The sequence below is a fragment of the Zeus faber genome, assembly GCF_960531495.2.
Source record: "Zeus faber genome assembly, chromosome: 2".
NCBI lineage: Eukaryota > Metazoa > Chordata > Actinopteri > Zeiformes > Zeidae > Zeus > Zeus faber.
Window position 1 is genome coordinate 30,964,317 of NC_137189.1, and position 18,968 is coordinate 30,983,284.

Sequence of the window (18,968 nt, forward strand, 5' to 3'; positions counted from 1 at the left end):
GAGTTAAAAAAAAAAGACATTTTTTAAGGCTTAAACGTTTGCCCCATTGGACTCATTTCAGTGCAGAGAAGCTGCGATAGAGCGGTCATTTCTCTTCAGAAAAGCGTTCAGAGAGCTTGTGATATGAACAGTCAAACGATGGGAACTAATATTTTAATAAGACCTGTGTTCAAAGACCTTCATGCAGTAGAGAGATTGTCTCTTTGGAAGAGGTATGACCAGTTGCTTAAGTGAATATTTGAAATAATAACCTATGTGGAATAATAATCTGTATAACAGCACTCGTGGCTCCTGTAGCCTGTGTAAGTCCTGTGTGGTGGAAGTATCACTATTTCAGAAGCAGCTGCACTCTTCGGGGATGATGTTGGGCAGGATCTCGTACTTCAGTGAGTAGCCACCGTCAGAGGTGGTGGTTACCCTCAGGGACTTCATGGTTTCGGGGACCGGGGCGCAGCACTGTTTGATCCCCAGGGCGACGGCGGCGGTGTGCCCCGCCGCCGAGCAGTTGCCGTGGCAGTAGCGGAAGGTGACCACCTTGGGGTGGATGATCCAGCTGCCCCAGCCCAGCTCGTCGAAGCTGATGCTGAGCTCCTCGCGGTGGCAGTTGCCGTATCCCGCCCCCTCCAGAGGGTGGCGCTGCAGCAGGTCGATGGCCGATGGGGACCAGGGTATGGCGGCGCGGGAGGGACGCAGCGTGCCCTGCGTGGCCTGCGTGGCCTGCGTGGCCTGCGTGGCCTGCGTGGCCTGCGTGCGGAGGTGCAGGAAAGGCGTGTTGTCCGGCTCGTTGCGATCGCACCCGCAGGCCCAGCAGCGCACCTGGAGCGCGAAGGGCCCGCGAGCAATGGCCGCCAGGTGACTGCGCTCCAGTCGGTAGGTGACCCAGCCGTCGGAGCCGTGCTGCGACGGAGCCTCCGCCCCCTGGAGGAGCTGCTGCTCCGAGGTCAGAAGGAACAGCGGGGCCGAAGAGGAGTTGGCCCCAGCTCCTTCTCCGGCGTAGAACCAGAACTGAGCCGAGGCGATACGGGCCCCCAGCTGGTTGACCGACGGTTGGAAGTAGTAGGTGAAGTGGCTCCTGGCGGCCTCTCCTTCAGCCGGCTCAGACCGGGCGCATGGGGAGTCTGCCCAGTTAACATTTGATACAAAACCCACAGTTTTAATTCCGCAATAAAAACACTTTCACTTACTGTGCAATTCATCTATCTCACATACTCACTCATAAATATATATATATACATATACATACATATATATATATATATATATACACACACATATATCTCTCTCTCTATATATATATATATATATGTATATATATATATATATATATATATATATATATATATATATATATATATATATATATGAATATAATATTAGTTAATTTTAGTTGAAAATCATTCTAAAACGGCGTCTGAGTAGACAAGTTAAATGTAATTTAGGCCAAGACTGAGGTGATCTTGGAGCACTGCCATGGTCTATGCGTGCGCCTTTCTGTTCGTGTTGTTAGCGCCCTGTCGTGGCAGTTGGTTGTTAAAAAAAACAACCCAACAAAAAAAAAAAATTGTTAACTTAGAAAAAGCTTCCGCGATTTCAAATTGTAATTATTATATCACTTTTATTTTACTTTTGCCGGAACTTTTTCAAAACCAGCTGTTCAATGTATTTGCGGTAATGGTATTTATGACATTATAGTAGTTGAATTTAGTTGAAAATAATTCAAAAACTGATTGTTAAACAGCCAAGTTACTTGTACAGTATTTCGGCCTGATAGGTGATCTTGACCTACTGCTTATTTCGTGCTATGTGCACCCCCGCCCCCCGTGGTAGTTGTTTGTTACTACGCTGTAAACATGTCTTTTTAAAGGGGACCTATCATGCTTTTTTTTATTTTTATTTTTTACAAAAGATAATATGTTCTCTGACGTCCCCAAAACATGTCTGAAATTTCTTGCTGAAAATACCACTCAGATTATGCATTCGAGCCATTCTAACGTACCTCTATAACCCTCTTGTTCCAAAACAGGCTGTTTAAGTGGGAGGAGCCACCCTCCCCCGGAATGAGGTGATCTTAGCCTGCTGCTTATTTCGTGCTGTGTGTGAAAAAATGGCTTTTTAAAAAAAGGAACTGCGAAAAAATAAATAGCCTCAAGACCTTTTTCCCCCAGGTTACTCCCGCTATAATTTACGACGGAAAAGTTTGAAAATGTCAAAGAAGAATTAATTACAGGTTCAACGAATTGAAACACTTTTGATTGACTTAGTTGGAACGGTCGGGGCTGTAAACATAATTTTAACCATGACAGTGTGGAACGTCGTACTTCATGTCTAAGTTAAAGGAATGGTTTTGGATAACACAATGAATTTGGACTGAAGCTTTAAAACACACACATACATAACACGTGATTTATGTGTTGGTGATCACTGTTCTGAATGGAAAAGTGGATTTACAATTATCACCCACAGTTGCATTTGATCATTTCTCATTTTCCAAGGTGACCACCTTGGGTCGTTAAACAGGTACGTCATCAAATGAGGAATACCTGTATTAGTTATTTAAAAAAAAAACGAATCTATTTATTGTTATTAATGTTGAGCAGGACATTCCCGCATTCACCGCTTCAAGTCTTCCATTGTTGTGTCCATGTAGCCTCACAAGATGGCGCTATAGTGTTTGCGGTCATCCTTTCTCAATACTGTTTGTCACTATGTTCTTCTTTCTAGTTGTGTTGGAAGAGGTCATCAGAATTTTAAGGCGCAGTGCCTAGAATTTATGTAACGGACTTGGCAGAAATGGAATATAACATTCACAAGTGAATTTTTTTTTGTGTATAATCCCATGAAAATCAGAATCGTTGCGTTGGCGTTACCATAGAGTGAGCGATTTTCATGTACATAGGGAGCGAGTACGCTTCACTGAAGTCGCCATGTTGCACCGCCATGTCTCTACAGTAGCCCAGATTGGACAAACCAACCACTGGCTCTAGAGAGGGCCTTTTGTTGTTGTTGTCGCGTTATTCGCACGTTTCGCAGCCGCCGCCTCTTCCACGGAGGCCGCCGTGTTGCATCGCCATGGGGAGAGGAATTCAGTTGGTTGCCATCTGCAACCTCAACACTAGATGCCACTAAATTCTACACACTGCACCTTTAAAACGGACACAAAAAAGCACAAACCATCTCAAAATTGATCTGGATCGATATACTAATGCTGCACTGTTTGAAACGGGTTATTACATTTTTAGTACAAACAATACATTGATATCAAACGAATGTATCATTTCATTAACTTGTTTTTTAACTGTTATTTCATTAAAAACAAAAAGCATATGATGGTCCATCCCACACCAACAGGAATAAAAGTGAGACTGAACGTAATATTGAACTTGTTTTCACTGCAAATTATTACACTATTCCATTTTTTCATCTCAGTCCCTCTAGCTCCAGGGGAGTTGATGTTCCCAAGAGAGAGCCATGCGATGAGGTACCTTTATTTATTCATCCATTTATTTTGTACATCTAATTACACGGAATAAAACGCTGTTACATTTAGAGCACGGTTCTGATTTAAGTTATGCAGTCAAGCTATTTTAGACAAAGCAAAATATTGAAAATGAATGTCGCAATAGAGAAAATTAAACAACAAAAAAAATACAGAAAGGGAAAGTGGGCATGGGACAAGCCCACAGGCGGATCCCTGTAATTGCATTTTGTATTAACCAGGAGTTTTATATTATATCGCATAAATGAATGCACCAGGAAACATGTTTACACGTTTCACAGCTCCTGCAGCTTTTTGTGTGGAAATGCTTTGTATGGAGCTTTTGACAGAGATGGGTACATTAGACCGTTGCATGTGAGTCATATGTGTCATTATTTGTAAGTAGACGTAGAAATGGAAAACATAACTATGAGTGCTTTCTCCACGTTTCTTGCTTTAAGTTTATTATGAGCTTTTCCGGCGTGTGGTCATCGGGCTTCAAGCTCTTACTGTGAAACTATTACTGCGAAAGAAGATATAGAATATATAGAAATCAACATCAACTTATATCTAAGTTGGAGCAGGTAGATCTAAGCTATGGTACAAGGAATCATTGTCCTCAACTCTTAAAAATAAGACAATTACTCTTGTATTATATTAAATCAGAATTATATATTATATTTATATGTTTTTGTATTCTTTTTTATTTATTTTATATATTTCTTATGTGTTCTTTTTTTTTGTTATTTATAAATAAGCATTTATATATAAGTGGTCAATGCAATCTTTAAAAAATTTTTTGGACTCTCATAGTTTGGAAAAGTCAGACTTCTCACCGGAGCTTGGGAACAGGATTATCTGAGAGTTTTCCAGGTTCTGATCGTTGTGGTTTTCTACGGACAATGCCCTCCTCGTCCTCGACAATCTCTGGTGCCGCCGGTCATCTTCTGCTGCCGCAGGGCTTTGCACGTCGGGCGCCGGGGGCTCGTCCATCCCCAGGCCCCCAAGCACCCAGTCCTTGAAGCGGGCCAGCAGGACCTGGCGGGGCAGCTGGTCCCCGGGACAGCCCTGGGCACCACGGTGGCTGCACAGAGGAATCAGGAAGATCAGGAACCAGACCAGGGTCATCGAGGAGCACCTGCTCAGCGGAGATGAACGTCCAGTGAAGGTCCAGTAGACGTCTTCTTTCATTTTTCAGGATGATGTTAAGGGAGCGAGGAGGAATGAAACTGGGGCAAAACCAGAGTAGATTGTGTACTCGTTTCAAGTCACTGAAACCAGCACAGGTGTTGCTTCTCCACTTCTCTGTCGTCTTTCTGCTTCTATCACTGGCCTCAGGACACTTTCTCCCACCCCTTGTTTTTGTTACTTTTTGGAGCTTTATGTGTAAAATCCTCCTTCAACGCTGTACTTTAGTTTGTTTGGGTAACTTGGAGACTATCTGGATGTTTTGGGAAAAGTGCAGTCTGTCTGTGGACAATAGCGTTATTATGCTGCCAAAATCCGAGAGGAAGATATCAGAGCATGACCTTGGTTGTTGTGCTTCACACAGTTTTCTCAGGGGGGTGGGGAGTGTGGATTTGTGTGGAGCAGGCTTGGGTGGCTCGACTGTTTGGTTAAAAAATATTTATTGGAGAGAGATGAAAATGACTGAAAAACATGTTGGCAGTTTTAATATCCTTATGCATGTAGTATATGCCAGTGGTACTCAACCTTTCCCAGCTCAGGAGCCACATTAACAAAAAATATGTTAGCAGGAGCCAAATTTTTTGAAATGTCCCGTTTCTCCATCAAACAATTATGCATTTTAAAATAAAGCTATTAATATCTTATTTAGGAAGGGAAATCATGATGTATGGAATAATTGCAATTTATGATTATTAACATTACCATATTATCATTACCATTGCAACCACGAATGTATTATGTATTATTATACACAAATTATGTACAAATGTACAGTATATGGGTAGACGGGGGACGGCGAACTGGAAGTTACGTAGAGAAAGCGACGAGCCGACTCTACTGCACATGTCTGCTGCGGTAGATGCTGTGTTCTCTGGAATATCGCACTTAAATTAAGTTAAATGACCTAAATAAAAACCGTGGAACACTATAAAAGTTGATTTTTCCATTTTTTTAACTGCACGGAGGCTGTTGTGGTGCTTGTAGCGTGGAGGCCGATGGAGGATTTGGACAGGGTGGTTTCGCGTGGCACAATTGGTCTGGTGATAAGTTGCGGCCCTAGGTGATTACTTACATATAGTAATAATGTAATTTAAATTGGAAGGTAAAATTAACAGTGGAAATCAGGTGATCATTGTAAAAAAAAACAACAGAGATTGCCTGTGTCAGACGAAACACCACCTGTAAATAATCTCTTGGAAAGGAATAATAGAGAAAAGGAAGAGAAGTACGAAGCAGCTACGCTCCGTGCACGAAGACCCGCACAAAGGTAAATAACTGCTGCATGTAAAAGAGATGTCATCAACATGCGACACGGCCACTCGCTCGCTGCGAATGATCCCGACAGTTACCCGCTCCGTTCACACATACCACTCAATCGGACATTACCCAGACTTTGTACCAGGTGCTGGCTGGGTAAAGTCCGGGTAATGTCCGGGTCAAATGATTCGGACCTTTGCGTTCATACATACTAATAATTTCATGTTTATAGTGCATGTGTGGAAGCAGCTTCGGTTAACAGATCATTGATCAGTACCGGGAGACATCTCTATAGATGCGCTCTCTCTCGAAGCCGTCATGGGTTGATGTGACTAGCGGGAAATTCAGTTTTGAACACTGGAGACAATGTCTCAGACAAAATGAATTGAAATACTCTTTTAGAATTTTTTTATTTAATATAAAACCACACCTTAATGAGCCGCAGCTAGTCACAAAAGACCATCACTGGTATATGCTATGAATTCATTTTTGAGTAATATACCATCAAGCTATACAAGTGTGCTGGCAGCGCCCCAAACTTAGTATTATTGTGCATGTTGTTATTATTACAGCCAAATGTCACTGTACTACTCATCCCGCAGTTTTCCAGACATATTCACATGACATACTGTATATTAAAACGATCGCCTGGATTCCAACGTGTGTGTGGTGTAACTTTGTGGAAGGTTTCCGCCATCCGTTTCGGAGATATTTTACTTTTGTGTCAAAATTTGCCCCAAGGAGTTTTTCTACGGGGAAAAAAAATAGAATACGGTCAAGTCGAGTTGTCATGGAAACAGCATAGCACACTTTTACAATTCCACCAGGAATTGTCTAGTATTTCCGAACAATTGAGTGAAAATATTACGATACCTCTTGTCCTTAGAATTCCCAAAATATGGTAAGTTAAATTATTGGGGCAATACAAGGATATCCTTTAGGGTAAGTGCCTGCTTTCTTTGGCCTTGAGGGCGTTTAAATAGCTGTTTGTGAATGTGTATGCAGCTGCGTGTGTGTCCTTGAGCATTTTCAGTAATGAGAGTCTTAAACACAGTGTGCTTGAAGGATGATTTATTAGTTTCAGCCCTGCCATCAATTACGAGAAGACACATTTATATTTAAACCTGCTCCGGCAGCCTGCGTAAGAGCCCAAGTCAAACACAACCTGAAGGTCACTTCTTACCGTTGTTTGGACAATGTACGCATGACATTATTATATTCCAGTTGTCAAGTTGATTTTAACAGGGCTTTAGAAAATGCGAGTCGAGATTTAAAAAAAACAAAAAAAGACAAGACGACAGGAAACAGGGCAGTGGAAGATGATTTCACAGGCGGTGGATGCGATCAAGCGGTGAAATCATTTCCCCTGTAGAACACAGCATGTATAAACATTAGTATGTTTTTGATGTTAATAGGGTCATTATTAAATAATGAGCATTGTCACAGGCAACGTGTCTCCAACTGGATTAATGTGTCTCGTTTTACGCCGCCTACGTGCTAATGCTAACACAAGCTAGTGGCGACATGTTGTGGCGCTACATAGAAACTACGAAGGCTGAAGACTGAAAGAGATGAATGCGGATATGTCCAATTTCACATTAATAACAGTAAATGGTATAGTCCAGAATTGTTAGCTATGTTGTTGTGGACATTTTCTCTCAGAGGATGCTCTTAAACGAGGCACGTTAGTCATCAAATAACTTCAACTCAATACCCCATCTCAGTGTATTCTTTGAATTAGTAGGCAGCCATGGAATAAGTGGGATAACGTTCTGCTTGATCCCGCTCAGAGCGGTACAAGACCTGACCACCCTCTCGGGGTTTCTTCGACCGGCTCGCTGCACATTATCCCTTCCTGTACTTATCGCCCCGTCTCTTTCGACACTGGGCGATCAGAAGCGCACGTCGGTGCTCGTGAGTGCATGTTTGCGTCTGGATGTGCACTCACCCGTGTTCCCACAAGCTTATAGCTTGCAAGAATAGCGCACCGTCAGATAGTAGGGAGGGGGACCGCATTTCATAGCTACAGGATAGAAATCCCCTTCTTCCAGAGGAACCTCACACTCTGTCTTGCCGCCACACCTGCGGAGGTTTCGGAAGATGCGTCAATGCCATCACTGAGCAATCGGAACCCATCTCCCCGCTAAAGCCTCGGACATAACATTACATACAAATGTAATGTTATGTTGTTGTTTTATGTAAGGTTGTCATATTGTTGTAATGTAAACAAGTATTTCCCAACCTTTTTTCTGCCACGGCACAATTTTTCAATGGAATATTTGCACGCCACCCCACTATTCTATCTACCACTAAAAGCGTCACAAAACATTTACATTTACATTTAGTCATTTAGCAGACGCTTTTTTCCAAAGCGACTTACAAGGGAGAATAACATTCAAGCTACATTGCGACAGAGATTAGTGTAACAACAACATTCGTGTAACAATAAATACTGCAAGGTGGTGCTAAGTAAAAGGTCACAAACTTGTAAAACCGTGCTTATTATTATTATTGTTATTATTATGGCTTATTATTATTATGCAAGACTCGTTCACACATTTTTTTAATTTTCTGGGGTTGGTAATGAATAATTACTGAAGACTAATTTAAAGAGCAAGGCAAAAAAAAAGGCAATTGCCATAATTCCTATTGAATGTGACTTTCTACACTTTGCATTCCACCAAAATAATTCATTTTGACAGAATTAAATATTATTGGGACAATTCTATTCACGACTCAGAGCCCGAGCCCGAGCATACCGTGCGTTACACGGACGGAATCAAACAAATGAGCAGTCGCAGTCTTTAACCCTTTACTGATTCAAGATTCAAGAAGTGACTCATCCAGAACCGAATCTCAAAAGAGTTGAACCTCACATCACTACTGATGTGAGGTTGACTGACTACTGAGTTCCACTTTCAGTGTGAAACTTGAGCTTGTTCTCATGAACACAGAGCCGCTATTCTGACTTTCATCGCACAACTGGTGAAGCGCGGTCAGTAGTTTAAAAACACGGATCATCCATTGCAGTGTCTGTCGCCTGGCATTATAACTGTAGTTTGAGATCAATAACGGATGCTAATATGATAATATATATATATATATATATATATATATATAATGATAATCTATATATTAATGAACAGTATATAATAATGATCTGGCACGTGGTCATATTTATGACATGAATATGACCACATGCCGCTTATAGTGACCGTATTTCCCTAAATAAAATGGAAGAAGTGGTTTAATGGAATAGAATAGCATAAAAACATGAAACGTTTATCCCAAAGTCACATCAGTCATTTCATGAAATGAGAGATGTTCTCTTGGTGATGCAAACTCACGCGCTGTGTCGAGGTCTGTTATTTTATACGTCGAAAACCACATATTATTAAAGAGGATGTGACAGTACATACAGTTCATCCAGCCTGGAGTTGACATCCTTTATGCACCAGGTTACATTTTCTGGCTCTTCGGTGCAGGTGTTGGTGTCTTGACGTCCGTAGTTGGACTTATGGATCCAAATATGTCCCTTATCTGTTAGAGAGAATGAAAAGAGAAGTGACAACGAAGAAACCTAAATAGGAAATGCATTTGTAGAACTCAGTGGAAAGTGCAACAGCAGATGCTAGTTATTTGAAATTTAAAAGAGAAAGGGACAAAGTTCCTACCACATGTTAGCTTTGCTGTTTCGCCCACGCACGTAGTAACAGTCTTGAAACCTGCCACAATGTTGAGGAGAAAGGTTGTTTATTCCGGCTGGAATTTCTTAAAATGATTTCACAACACAATGAGCTATTTGAGGCTCGCTTTGCTTAGCTTGATCAAGATAACATTTCACTTTTGGCACACACAGGGCTTGTGTAGTTGCTGCCTGAAATGCTGAAAATAGACAAAGAATTTACTCTCGCTTGGCTCGTGACAACTGTAGGAGACCTCCTGGAAGTAGTTGTCGTCACACGTGTTCACGTAAATGTGCTTTTCAGGCAATCTACAGTAATCCCAGTCGTTGCAACTTGGGGTAGAGAATGGGAAACAAAGACCAGTCAGTTGTAAATGAATTCTATTAGATGAATGCATTAGATAATACCAAAAAAGGGTGTTTTTTACCTAAATATCTTTTACACACAATTTAGCTCTGTTACCATCTCCATGAATCATATTTATTATTTGAAAATTCCTCTGAAGTCGTCGGGTGTTGAAATGTAGCCACGTCTCTTTCTCTTCACTGGCCTTGGATTATAGTACAACTTACATTAAGGAGAAGACAATGGCTGTGAGATGATTCAAACAGCCGCTGCTGTAGTCTCCTGCGCGCTTGTCTCTGGCTCCACAGATAGCGGGGGTCGGTGGGCCATACTTGACGTCTTCCAGTCTAATAAGCTGTCCCTCAGCTGAAGATGCACAAACAGAGCCGTTGCTTTGTGACGGAACAAACAAACAAAAATGCTTTGACTGCACTCAGGTCCTCAGAGCGAATAGACAAGGTGTAGGAAGAAAAGGGTGCACTCAAGTCATATCGTGAAAACGTCACAGATACTACACCAGTGTTTACAAGACGAATAGAGGCGGAAATTAACAGGTTACATACGGCATCTCAGTTCGCTGTGTTCTCCTTGACAGGTGACGTCATATAGGGTGTCTAAAACATAGAGAACCACATTAGTAGTAGATAGTTAGTAGGTGGAGGGTTAGGGCGAGCACTCCAGCGACCTTATCAAAGTAGGAAAGATACCCCAAGCTATCTTCTTGGATCATATGTATACTAAGGGTGGGAATCACCGGGTAACTCGCAATACAATCCTATCGCGATACGTCTCCCATGATAATGTGATGCGAGGTTTTTGTCCGTGTTTCTTGTGGTGTGACCGTATGAATGAAGCGTGGCTGTAAAGGGGCAAACCTAGCGCTGTATGAATAACTTGGTACTTTGAAAACTATGTCAAGAGAGTGGAATCAGACAAAAGTGTTACGGAGTCACCTAGCTCCAATGACATTATATATAATGACGTACCGGCTTCCGATGGCAAAAAGCAAGCTGCAGCCAGCACTGAAATAAACAATCACATCAAACAGAAACACAAGGTCAACTCCCTTCCCCTGCTAGATTCTTACAGTAGCATGTCACATCGGATTGTTGGGATGCTGATATAAATATGTAATATACATGGTTTCACGTATATGTATAGTATAGTATACATAAAGCTGTTCCGAGTTCTGTTTTCTTATTCATATTCTTACACTTTTCATTAGTCTCACCCCAAAAAAACCCCCAAATAAGTTATTTTACTTACAGGCAAAGGTTGTCAGGCAGGCAAACATGGTGTTACCTCTCATGAAACCAGGTCTGTTCTTGGAGTACCAACTCTTGGAGTTCAGAACCTTTTATACGTTTTTTTTTTTCTTGAACCTTGAATGAGGCTGTGATCATGCATATGCACATATTGTGTGCACATCTAAGTGTACTTATACTTTAAGTCCCTCAGGTTTAATTACACAGCCAAGGGCGAGCACACGCAATAAATTTGAAATTAATGAAAGAGATCATTTGAGTTGGTAGTTAGTAAGCAGTGCTGCGCCAGGTCCAAAGTGGAAAGGAAGGAGTATTTCAAGACGAAAGTCCCTCTAAAAGAAATGACAGAAACTATAGCTCCTTCAAGCGCAGTTTGCAGCATACCTCCATTGTGCATCATTTGTCGTATACATTTATATTTATATTTTCTTAATTAACATCAATTCGGTTCAGTTTGGTTGAAGACGGACAAAATCATACATTAAGACTTGTACGTCTACAAACACGCCGTTATAAGACATTCAGCCACATTTCTGAATAATTGACCGCTGTCTGTTAATAATAAACCACCTAACCTCGTCCGCCAGGATTCACATCCCTCACATCGCTCCGCCTGCATGCTAATGCTTGTGGCGACATCTTGTGACACTACACAGAAACCAATACGGAAATAGTTTCAAATTGAAACTCTGTCTCATTGTATTCTTTTATAGTCTTCCTTGAATTAATAATGTATAAAAAAAAAATTCAAATCTGTAAAACATGAGCATTGTTATCATATCTTGGGTTGATGATAAACATGTAATTTCGAAATCATTGGATATTATTTTACAATATATACAATATAGAATATATTATTCCCTTTATTAGTACATAGAATCATTGCAATAGTTTGGAAATAATATAAAAAAAAGAGAACAAACTAGATTCTGGTGACTACCGAGTTCCGGAGGAATGCAGCATCACTTCCTACCAGCACGAATTACAGTTTAACAATTCCCATGGAATGCAGCATCACTTCCTGATGTATCTCATCTCGACTCTCTACAAACTTGGAGCGCGTTCTTAATTTTTCATTGTGCGGGCAAGAGCACACAACTTTTGTAAACACACAACATTTGCATGGCGCTGAGGTCCCGAGCAACCGACACACACCAATGGAGTTTAGAGTGCTGCACATCGCGTCCTATGCTCTGTAAAAGCCCCTTCAGAGTCATACCCTGCACATATACAAAATTGGGTGTTGATGTCACAAAGCACTCTGCTCCACCACTTCCAGTGTTTGGGCTCTGCTACTTACAGTTCCTTCCTTCAGGAAAAGGTTTTTTTGACTAAATCCTCCTACAGATATGGTCCGATGTGGCTCAAACTTGGACCACGTCATGTGCGGACTGCCCCAAATACAATTATCGCGCCCCGAATACCCAAATTCAAACAAAATGAGTAGGGATCCTGCCCTTCGGGCTGGAACCCTAAACAGCAAGCAAGCAAGCAAAACACATGTAATAAAAAACAAGTCAATATTATTCTAAATTTCAGTTTTGGGTCATCAGTTTACATAAAGGCATTGAAGGATCACTATCATTCCTCAGCGAATGATTTTGTCCATAAATGGGTTGTGGAAGCAGACAGGTGGTGGTAAAGGGAGGGTTCCAATCTATCCTGAAACTGTGTGTGCTTACTCGTAAAAAGAGCTCAAACTTTGACAGCGCTCCAACCCTGAGTTGGGTTTTTTGTTTGCGCTGTTATGCAAATGCAGCCCCAGCATACATGGTTTCATGGCATGGGCTCACGGCGGCCAAAGACATGTGACCTGGTGCAGCTGTCATTTCAAACCCTTGGGGGTGGGGTGGGTGGAGGGGTTTGAGAACCAACCGCTCTCCTGCCCCCGGGTGGGGAGGGGAAAGAGAGAATGGACAGAGGGCAAAAGTTTGCCGAAAGAAACGTTTATTTTTGAAAAATTGTTTCGATAAAAGCATAAGCCAACATGGAAGAGACAGAGGAAAACGCGAGAAGGAGGCCTGGATGGCTTCGGCATTGTGATCAATTTAGGGATTGAAGCTTTTTCAGAGTCTCTCTCTCTCTCTCTCTCTCTCTCTCTCTCTCTCTCTCACTCTCTCTCTCTCGCTCTCTCTTCCCTGACCCCTCCTCAGTAGGGTAAAGTTCTGCAAAAATGGACGCTGATGCCCGCTAATGCTGTGTGATTCAGGAGTGGCTTAGCGCCCGGCGGCGGGGCCCACTGAAGGACGCACGCAGACGAGGCCTTTCCCAATTGACGGGAGATGAATATTTTGCTTTTGCGGATCTCGTAACCTTAAGCAGGTCTTTGTGAGGATGTCAGGAGGGGATTGCCTCCAACTCTCAGGTTAACAGTGAAGTAAGTCCCCTCTATTTCCATCAAGTCTGCTCTAAAGAAGGCTCACTTCACAAAATTATATATAAGTACACTATATTTCAGCGAATGCTTCTCAAATTCTGCTCCATGGGAGTCTGTGGCACATTTCCAATGGGTCCACATTGTCTGTCCAAGTAGGTCATAGCGCTATTTTCAACAATTTTGGACATACCGTGTGAATTTTATGTATTTCAAAAGATGGAGAAACCCTGATTCACGTTTGAGTGTTACTTTAAACGTTCACACTCGCACTATTCAGATGCTTTAGTAAAGGCTTATTCCTTAATTGTTCCTTAATTCCGAAAGTTCTCAAAATCAAACGATAATTTAGCGTTGTTAGAATTGTTGCATTATCATTTGCAGTGCCAACCCAGTCCCTCATTATTCTTTGCGCGTCCCAAAATGTTTGAACTTGCAGCTGCGTTTCTCAAAAATTGTAATATATATTTTTTTGTAGTATGGAATTTTTTTTTGCACTACAATTGTGAAAATAGCAAGTGAGCCAGAGATCCTATAATAGTCACCAGTCAGTGCAGATAGCAGTAGACACAGTAGTAGTCAGTTAGGAAGTTTTGCCAATACCCGTATGTAACATTGTTTGTTGATGATATTTGCAAGTACCAATGATGGAAGTGGATTGAATTTATAAATTATTCAATTTTTTGATTCAAAAATTTTATGTGGAAATGTTGTTGGGGTCGGACAAAATTGCAACCTCTCGCAAATAATGAAGTGATTTGTTGAAATGTGTCAATTCCCGCAATCGCAAAATCCCAAATTTCATTATGCAGTATTAGTTTTCATTCTGGTTAATTGCAACACATTTGAACCCTTTTTACCGTTAATCCTCATATGAAACAATTATTTCACCGTGCAAATCTCTGTTGTGAAAACGTAACTGGTTAAAATCGAAACCCTGTAATGTGTCCACAGTTCCAGACGCTACAGTTGGTTATCAGCTGATAAGCATGGAGTCCTCTATCAGGATGGGAATAGTTTAACCTTTCGGGAAATTCCAAAGATGCATGGAGGTGCATCTCTGACCCGGCAGGTCGTCTTCCCGAGTCTCTGTGCTGTTGCTGCCGAAAAACCAGCATGAGTGCAGTCCAACATTCGCTCCTCAAAAAGATGAACCCAGCCCCAGGAACCAGCCCCATGATCCCATCCAAGAGGGCGAGGCCCACCAGGGACCAGGCGGTATCGGACTCAGGTGTTTCTCCAGAAGAGCCCGTGGCCCCCGTCTTCATCCGTAAACTGCGCAAGGCGGCGGTGGGCACAGGGTGTGACATCCGCCTGAGGGTGTTGGTGGGGGGCAGGCCCAAGCCCTCGTTGACCTGGTACCACAACGACGAGCCGCTTCCGCCGTCAGAGGCCGAGGATGCCGGAGGGCTGTGGATAAGGGATTGCCACGCAAACGATGCCGGCCTGTACACCTGCCTGGCCACCAATGATCATGGGGAGGCGAAAAGCAGCGCTCTCTTGGCCGTTATGGACCTTGGTGAAGGTAATTATATCAAGTATGTCCAAATGTCCAGGATCAGGCAGAAATAGTGGGTTTCTAAAATCGACCTTTCGTAGGTTTCTTGGAGGTGGGGTGGTTGTGAGCGATATTTATTCTATGTGGAAAACCGCTTAGATGTTGTGTGGCCGAGCCGATATTACAATCCCTCTTGTTTTGAGAATTAACTGGACAAATATCTCTTAAATAAGTAAGGTGATAAGCAAAATGAAACATATCCAGTATTATGACATTGACATAATGTGCTGACAAATCGTCGTTGATTGGTCCACGTGAAGTATTACAGTTCCATGCAGTAATTTCTGTTGCATAGTGAAGTATTGAAATTATGTATAGTAATCGTAAATGGGAACTGCATATAACCACCAATAATCTTCTTAAAGTGAAACATCATCCCAGCCTTGAACACTTTTTCTCTGGTGGTTGTGAGGAGCATTCTGATCTGGCTAATGGTCTGTCACCTGCAACTCTTTACTACTAGCTGCACAACTTATTCAGTCACACTTTAAACCCTTTGGGTGATTGCTTCTTGAGTCCAGGGAAGCTACTCTTAGGGAATCTGGTAAAAATATGGAGACATTTTTATTATTCATGTTATTTGTTCACCACTTTTCGGAATGCCGCAAGTCTTGTGACAAGAAATAGCCAGCCCCCGCCACACTCCTCCCTTCTCCCCTTCTCTCCTCCAAACACCACAATCATTGTGAATTTCCTCATTTTCCCTCCTTTCAGTGTTTGTCCTATCTTCCTTGCACAGTCCAAAACATGAAGCAGAACCAGTGATGAAAAACCTTGTAATCGTGATTGCCCTCTATTCAAATCAAAATATTTTTTGGTGAGTGGGGAAAGTAAAAAAGAAAAAAAAGTTTGTTTTACATTGGATTGGTCTGCATTACAAGGTAATCCCATTATTTGACCTAATGTCCTATTTGGTTTTTGTTTTGCTTGGTAATGGCAAGCGAAACCATAGAGCTCAATTCTTCTCTCTGCACACTACTGCATCTCGGGGCACGCTCTTAATTGCTGTTTTTCTTTCGTTATTTGGTCGCCTTTGCGAGCCAACATAAGCACATAAACTTCAACCGTAATGGATCTTGCTGCAAGGTTCTCAAACATTGCATTGCAATGCATTAGGTCCCTAACTTGAGGCTGGCCTGTAATTCAACAACAGCCTGTCAGGGTTTTGTCAGGAGATGTGTTGGGGGTGATGAATTGTTGTATTACTGGATCCACTTTACACGAATAACTAAATAGTGGCGATATGGAAACCTGTTATTTTAAGGCCTGCAAACCTCTTGGGAAAAGGCTCAATATTTGGCGATATTTGGTCACAAAATCAGCACGATTCTATATGGTATTCTACGTATTTACACGTGGCCAAACTTGGGCTGAAACTGCAAATGTAACATTCGGGCTGAATTCCACTTTTATCTTGCCTTCATTTTTATCTTCCCATTTGGACTCAGACCAAATTGAATGCAAGCGGCAAAGCGTCCTTCTTTAAGCTCCTCTTATCAGGACCCCCAGTGTGCTAGGTGAGCCAAAACAGGTCCCAGGAAACGCCACAGCACAGCAGATCACAGAGTTCATTGTGGACAAAGCCTTCCGTTCGAACTGGATGTGATTGTTTAACATGGCATTTATGTTGCAGATAGATTTCTTTCCTTTAAGTCGTCAAGCGTATGTGTGTAGCAAAGACATATTTCTTAAGTACCTTGGACATTTCTATGCTTAGTATCATGTGGGGTAGACAGCCCTAGACATGTATACTATTTATCCTACGTCAGTGCCTTGACAGAATGCATAGGAGCCTATCATCAGCATACGCATGAAAGGTCAGCCCTTTTCCCCCGCTTCACTCCAATGTTGCCCTGGGGGTGGGGAGGGGGGTTAAGGTGTAAAATCGAAATTCTAACCAGCTACTATTTTAGGATGGGAGAACTTGTTGTTCTCCTACTTGGCCAAAACCCCATCCCTACTCCACCCGGCTGTTCTGTTCCGTGCTGCCCGAGGTAGACCGTGAGAGTGCTGGATGAGCAGAAGGCTAAATCCACAGTCAGAGTGAACTGCGACACCGAGCGTGTGGCCTATTGTGTCCTGTCACGCTGTGGGGTTTTTTTTAGGGACTGTAGAGAAAGCTGGCCAGTGAAAGTTTAGACGTCATCCAGCTGTCGTTTCACTCAACTCTTATCTTTCTCGCTCAGCTCGAACTTCTCTCTCCCCCTTCTCTCGCTCTCTCACTCTCTCTCTCTCCCGCTCTCTCTCGTGGTGTCTATCCTATAGTGCTTTATTCATTTCCACACCGCCGCCTGCTTGGTTCCAGGAACCGAGCGTGAAGGGTCCCGTCCTCGTTTGATACCTGGTGCTGGTCCCTTTAAGAAGTGGGCCACGGGGTTAAATAAGATCATTGTTTGTGAGCGTCAACATTGATTGCGTCTTGACTGGTCCCTTAATTGCCGCCGAGTGATTGGGATCGGCCCCTTAATGGTCACTTCACTTTGATGTGAATACAATGGAAAACATTCTACGTTTCTATCATAATTTAACCTGCTGTTGGATGACATCGTGTACTAACAGTTACTGAAACAAGTTAAAGAAGAATGATTTTGCTGTGGACTCACGACAATGTACAGGCAGACTCCTCAAACTTGATGTTTTGAACAAATTTCTGATTCCCATGACATTGCTCGCTTAAAAGAGAAACAGCTGATAGTAGCATCTTGTTACCATTGTGACACCATAGCAACGAACACAGCCCTGCTGTATACAATGCAATCTATGAGACTTTATCAGGTTAAACTGCTATATTTGGTCATTTACATTAGATGATATAGATTAGATTACACTAGAATACATTTGGCAGACTTTGGAGGACAATGAAAGATACTTTAACACTGATATACACACATTCGGGCGGAAAAAAAGCTTTCATTCGGGTTTACCGAATGGGAATTTGCCATGATGCAACATATACAATATAAGATTCTGGTACTGGCGTATTGTTCTGAGTTGAGGATAAATAGAAAAAAGAGAAAATGGTAAACAGTAAGACTGAGATTCATTTAATGATACATCAATTGATTAATTCATCGATATATATATATATATATATATATATATATATATATATATATATATATATACACATATAAAATCATTCAATATACATATACACTAGGCTTGGGCAATCGTGCAAAATTCCAGTCGCTGATCGCTGTCGATCGTGATTTTATCGGGGGCGCGTAAAACGTAATATTATGTGGAAAATGCGATCTCCCCATTTCAGAAGTGCAGGATTCATTATTTACAAGTAAAGTTTTGACACAAAAACATCCAGTTTTGACTAGTCCCACAGCAACGGAAAAGCAACGGGGAGACGTGCATCCCCACACTGGGGATGCCCAGGTTTTTTGGAACAGTACGGAGTAAGGACTTGGACAGTTTCTGAACTCAGTTGTGTTTAAAAATGTTGTTTCATAGATGCAGGAAACAAGCAAAAATAAACAGATTTAAAATAAAAAGACAGGCACGGGAGCCGGTGTGCACCGCTGTCTGGAGGAGAAACAAAAAAAAACTTGTAAATCGGCCCAAGCCTATTATACACCTCCGCCTCCAATTTTTCAAATTCTGGTCATTTCATGTTTTGTTTTTGCCGCTGACTGCAGCAAAACATCGATTTCACAGTAACAATACTTGACATACAAAAAAGTGATTTAAAGTGATCCAAACGTTCACTTACCAATGAAACAAAATATTTCTCCACACTCATCTGTGTAAAATTCCTGAGTTCCAGCAGCTCACATCAAAATAACTGGCAAAAATAATAATAAAGTAAAAA

At 41.9% G+C, this 18,968-nt stretch overlaps 2 protein-coding genes and 1 long non-coding RNA gene across 3 annotated transcripts in view; 1 reads left to right on the plus strand and 2 right to left on the minus strand.

Annotated features, from left to right (window-relative positions):
• Positions 1 to 333: 333 nt before the first annotated feature.
• inha (inhibin subunit alpha) lies at positions 334 to 4,666 on the minus strand (the record flags this gene model as incomplete). The annotated part of the gene is made up of 2 exons (XM_080023851.1): positions 334 to 1,118; positions 4,312 to 4,666. The coding sequence occupies 2 exons, from the start codon at positions 4,664 to 4,666 to the stop codon at positions 334 to 336; spliced, it is 1,140 nt and encodes a 379-aa protein (XP_079879977.1).
• Positions 4,667 to 7,921: 3,255 nt separating this feature from the next.
• On the minus strand, positions 7,922 to 9,641 carry LOC307227310. The gene is made up of 3 exons (XR_013844052.1): positions 9,595 to 9,641; positions 9,340 to 9,460; positions 7,922 to 8,002 (listed from the first exon to the last, which is right to left on the minus strand). It is a non-coding gene; the product is annotated as an uncharacterized lncRNA (long non-coding RNA).
• Positions 9,642 to 13,395: 3,754 nt separating this feature from the next.
• The window catches only part of spega (striated muscle enriched protein kinase a), an 81,729-nt gene continuing 76,156 nt past the window's right edge, over positions 13,396 to 18,968 (plus strand). Inside the window, exons 1-2 of the mRNA XM_080024374.1 lie at positions 13,396 to 13,593; positions 14,545 to 15,115. Coding sequence (XP_079880500.1) covers positions 14,707 to 15,115 — 409 coding nt within the window. The 5' untranslated portion in view covers positions 13,396 to 13,593; positions 14,545 to 14,706. The remainder of the gene's footprint in view (positions 13,594 to 14,544; positions 15,116 to 18,968) is intronic.